Genomic DNA, 2,678 nt, shown 5'->3' on the forward strand with positions numbered 1-2,678 from the left:
GAAAATAATAGCATAATCAAGAATAAATCAAAAGTCGATGTATGAATTAACTAAACTCGGTTTCAGAATAGGATCCCCTTAAATCACAATAAATAATATAAATTAGCTACTCGATGTCATAATTAAACTAAGCAAAACAATGTTTAAGCAATTGAAATTAAATTTGAAATACTAGTCGTGACGGAAAATGCGAAGAACGATGCTCGTAAATCTTCAAATCTTCAATTCTAAGCGCAAAGTCCTCTCCAAAGCTTGTGGCGGCTGGTGAATATGTCTCAATGCCCTTCAAAATCGTCCAATCCTCCTTTCCATATCATCTCCCCACTCAGAAATAAGGGAAGAAATCGGCCATAATATCTTTCCAAAACTAAAGTGGCGCTCGGGCGGTCTATAATTCTGCTGGTCAGGTGCGGCACTCGCGCTCGAGCAGTAAGATTCTACCGCCCGAGCGCCGAGTCTTCTTTAATTCATCATTTGGAAATCACACCTCGCACCCGAGCGGTAAGATTCTACCGCTCTGGCGCCAACTCCTCTATCCAAGGCTTCCAGAAATCCATACTCGCGCTCAAGAGGTAAGATTCTACCGCTCGAGCGCTGAATTTTCTGCCTCATTTCTCTTGGCTTGCATATTTTTGTTCCGATTTCAATTTTCCGGCCATTTTACCTGCAAATTCATCACGTGCAAGTGAGACACGGTCATATGCATATGCTTACTCTAACACGAACACAATATAAATGAAATGCACGCATGCACAATGCAAACACAAACAAAACTAATGCAATAAAACACGTAAAAACGACACCTATCAACGACCAGTCCTTTCGATTTATCACCACAACCTTCTCCAAAATACTCTTGATCTCGCGATTCGACACCTCAACTTGACCACTTGTTTGGGGGTAATATGGGGTGGAGATTTTATGAGTGACCCCATATTTGCTCAAAAGTTTTTAAAAAAGTTTATTGCAAAATGGGTGCCACCATAACTAATGATTGCTCGTGGTGTTCCAATTCTGTTGAAATATTTTTTTTAAAAAATTTAAGCACCACTTGAAAATCATTCGTGGCATATTATTCCGCTTCCACCCTTTTGGAAACATAGTCAATCGCAACCAAAATGTTTTTTTTTTTGTAAAAAAGATTGGAAACGGTCCAATAAAATCTATCCCTCAAACATCAAAGACCTCACACTCGATAATATTATTTAAAGGCATCTTATGGCGATTAGAATTGTTACCTGTGCGTTGGCATCTATCACAAGAGAGGACAAATGAACGTGCATCTTTAAATAGAGTTTGTCAATAAAAGTCACATTCGAGTACCTTGGATGTTGTTTGTGTGGGTCCAAAATGACCACCTACCTCGCGGTCATGACAATGACTGAGAATCGATCTCCTCTCTTCTTCCGCCACACATCTCCATAACATGTCATCTGCATAGATTTTGAACAAAAAATATTCCTCCCAAAAATAATATTTTACGTCCGAAAAAAATTTCTTTCTTTGGTGAAATGTTAAATTTGGGGGGTCAACATTTTACACGTAGGGTTTTCGCAAAATCTACAAACCATGGACAATTTTTCACCACTAACAGTTGTTCATCCGGAAACCAATCATCTATCGCATCATTTTCACAATTTTTGCTAACATGCTCAAGCCTAGAAAGATGATCAGCTACCACATTCTCTACACTTTTTTTATCTTTTATTTCGAGGTCAAACTCTTGGAGTAGTAAGATCCACCTCTATCCCTTGATCCGAAATCTTGTGCCCTAATACAATTCCTCTTGTACCATGAAGTGAAACTTCTCCCAATTCAGCACCAGGTTCGTCACCTCGCACCTCCTCAACACCGAGCTCAGGTTCTGCAAACACGCATCAAACGTTGCACCAAAGATAGAAAAGTCATCCATAAATATTTCAAGAAAAGTTTCAGTCATATCATGGAATATAGCAGTCATGCAACGTAGAAATGTAACAGGGGCATTACAAAGACCAAAAGACATACGTTGTAAAGAAAAAGTGTCATAAGGACAAGTGAAAGTTGTTTTCTCTTGGTCCTCCAGTGCAATAGTGATTTGGTTATACCCCGAATACCCATCTAGAAAACAGTAAAATTCATGCCCCGCTAGTCTCTCTAACATCTGATCAATAAAGGGTTGCATTATTCAATTTCTTATAATCAATACACACTCTCCACCCTGTAACAGTCCTAGTGGGAATAAGTTCATTTTTTCATTAATGATCACAGTAATCCCACCTTTCTTCAGCACACACTGAACAGGACTTACCCATGCGCTATCTGAAATATGATAGATAATACCTTCATCGAGAAGTTTGATAGTTTCAGCCTTCACTGCCTCTTGCATCTTTGGATTGAGTCGTCTCTAAGGTTGCACGAGGGGCGAGTACTTCTCTTCCATCAAGATTTTGTGCATGCAGATTGAAGGACTTATTCCCTTGATGTCTGCCACCTTCCAGGCAAATACCTTTTTGTGCTCTTTGAGAACTTGCAGCAGTTTTCCCTCTATTGCGTCTGTCAAAGCAGTATAAATAATGACAGGTAAATTGTTATTCCCTCTATGTAGAGTTAGAAGACTTACCTGTGGACGTGTCAGCCTTTTTCTCTCCTTGATCCTCTTTTTCTTTCTCCTCTTGTTCAAGAACTTTTCCGCTCCT

The 2,678-nt window shown here is 39.4% G+C and overlaps 1 protein-coding gene across 1 annotated transcript; it reads right to left on the reverse strand.

Moving 5' to 3' along the window:
* Positions 1-1,715: 1,715 nt before the first annotated feature.
* LOC140960955 (uncharacterized) lies at positions 1,716-2,368 on the reverse strand. The gene is made up of 3 exons (XM_073419282.1): positions 2,291-2,368; positions 2,008-2,143; positions 1,716-1,864 (listed from the first exon to the last, which is right to left on the reverse strand). The coding sequence occupies exons 1-3, from the start codon at positions 2,366-2,368 to the stop codon at positions 1,716-1,718; spliced, it is 363 nt and encodes a 120-aa protein (XP_073275383.1).
* Positions 2,369-2,678: the final 310 nt, after the last annotated feature.

Source organism: Primulina huaijiensis, chromosome 16, assembly GCF_012295235.1.
Source record: "Primulina huaijiensis isolate GDHJ02 chromosome 16, ASM1229523v2, whole genome shotgun sequence".
Taxonomy (NCBI): Eukaryota; Viridiplantae; Streptophyta; class Magnoliopsida; order Lamiales; family Gesneriaceae; genus Primulina; species Primulina huaijiensis.

What these genes read in the sequence shown, in the direction of transcription:
- LOC140960955 (XM_073419282.1), bottom strand. Translation starts at nt 2,368, where the DNA reads ATGCAAGAGGCAGTGAAGGCTGAAACTATCAAACTTCTCGATGAAGGT. An exon ending in ATATTTCAGATAGCGCATGG is followed by an intron (nt 2,144 to 2,290) that starts GTAAGTCCTGTT and finishes TTTATTGATCAG; the next exon opens with ATGTTAGAGAGACTAGCGGG. An exon ending in TGACACTTTTTCTTTACAAC is followed by an intron (nt 1,865 to 2,007) that starts GTATGTCTTTTG and finishes GCGTGTTTGCAG; the next exon opens with AACCTGAGCTCGGTGTTGAG.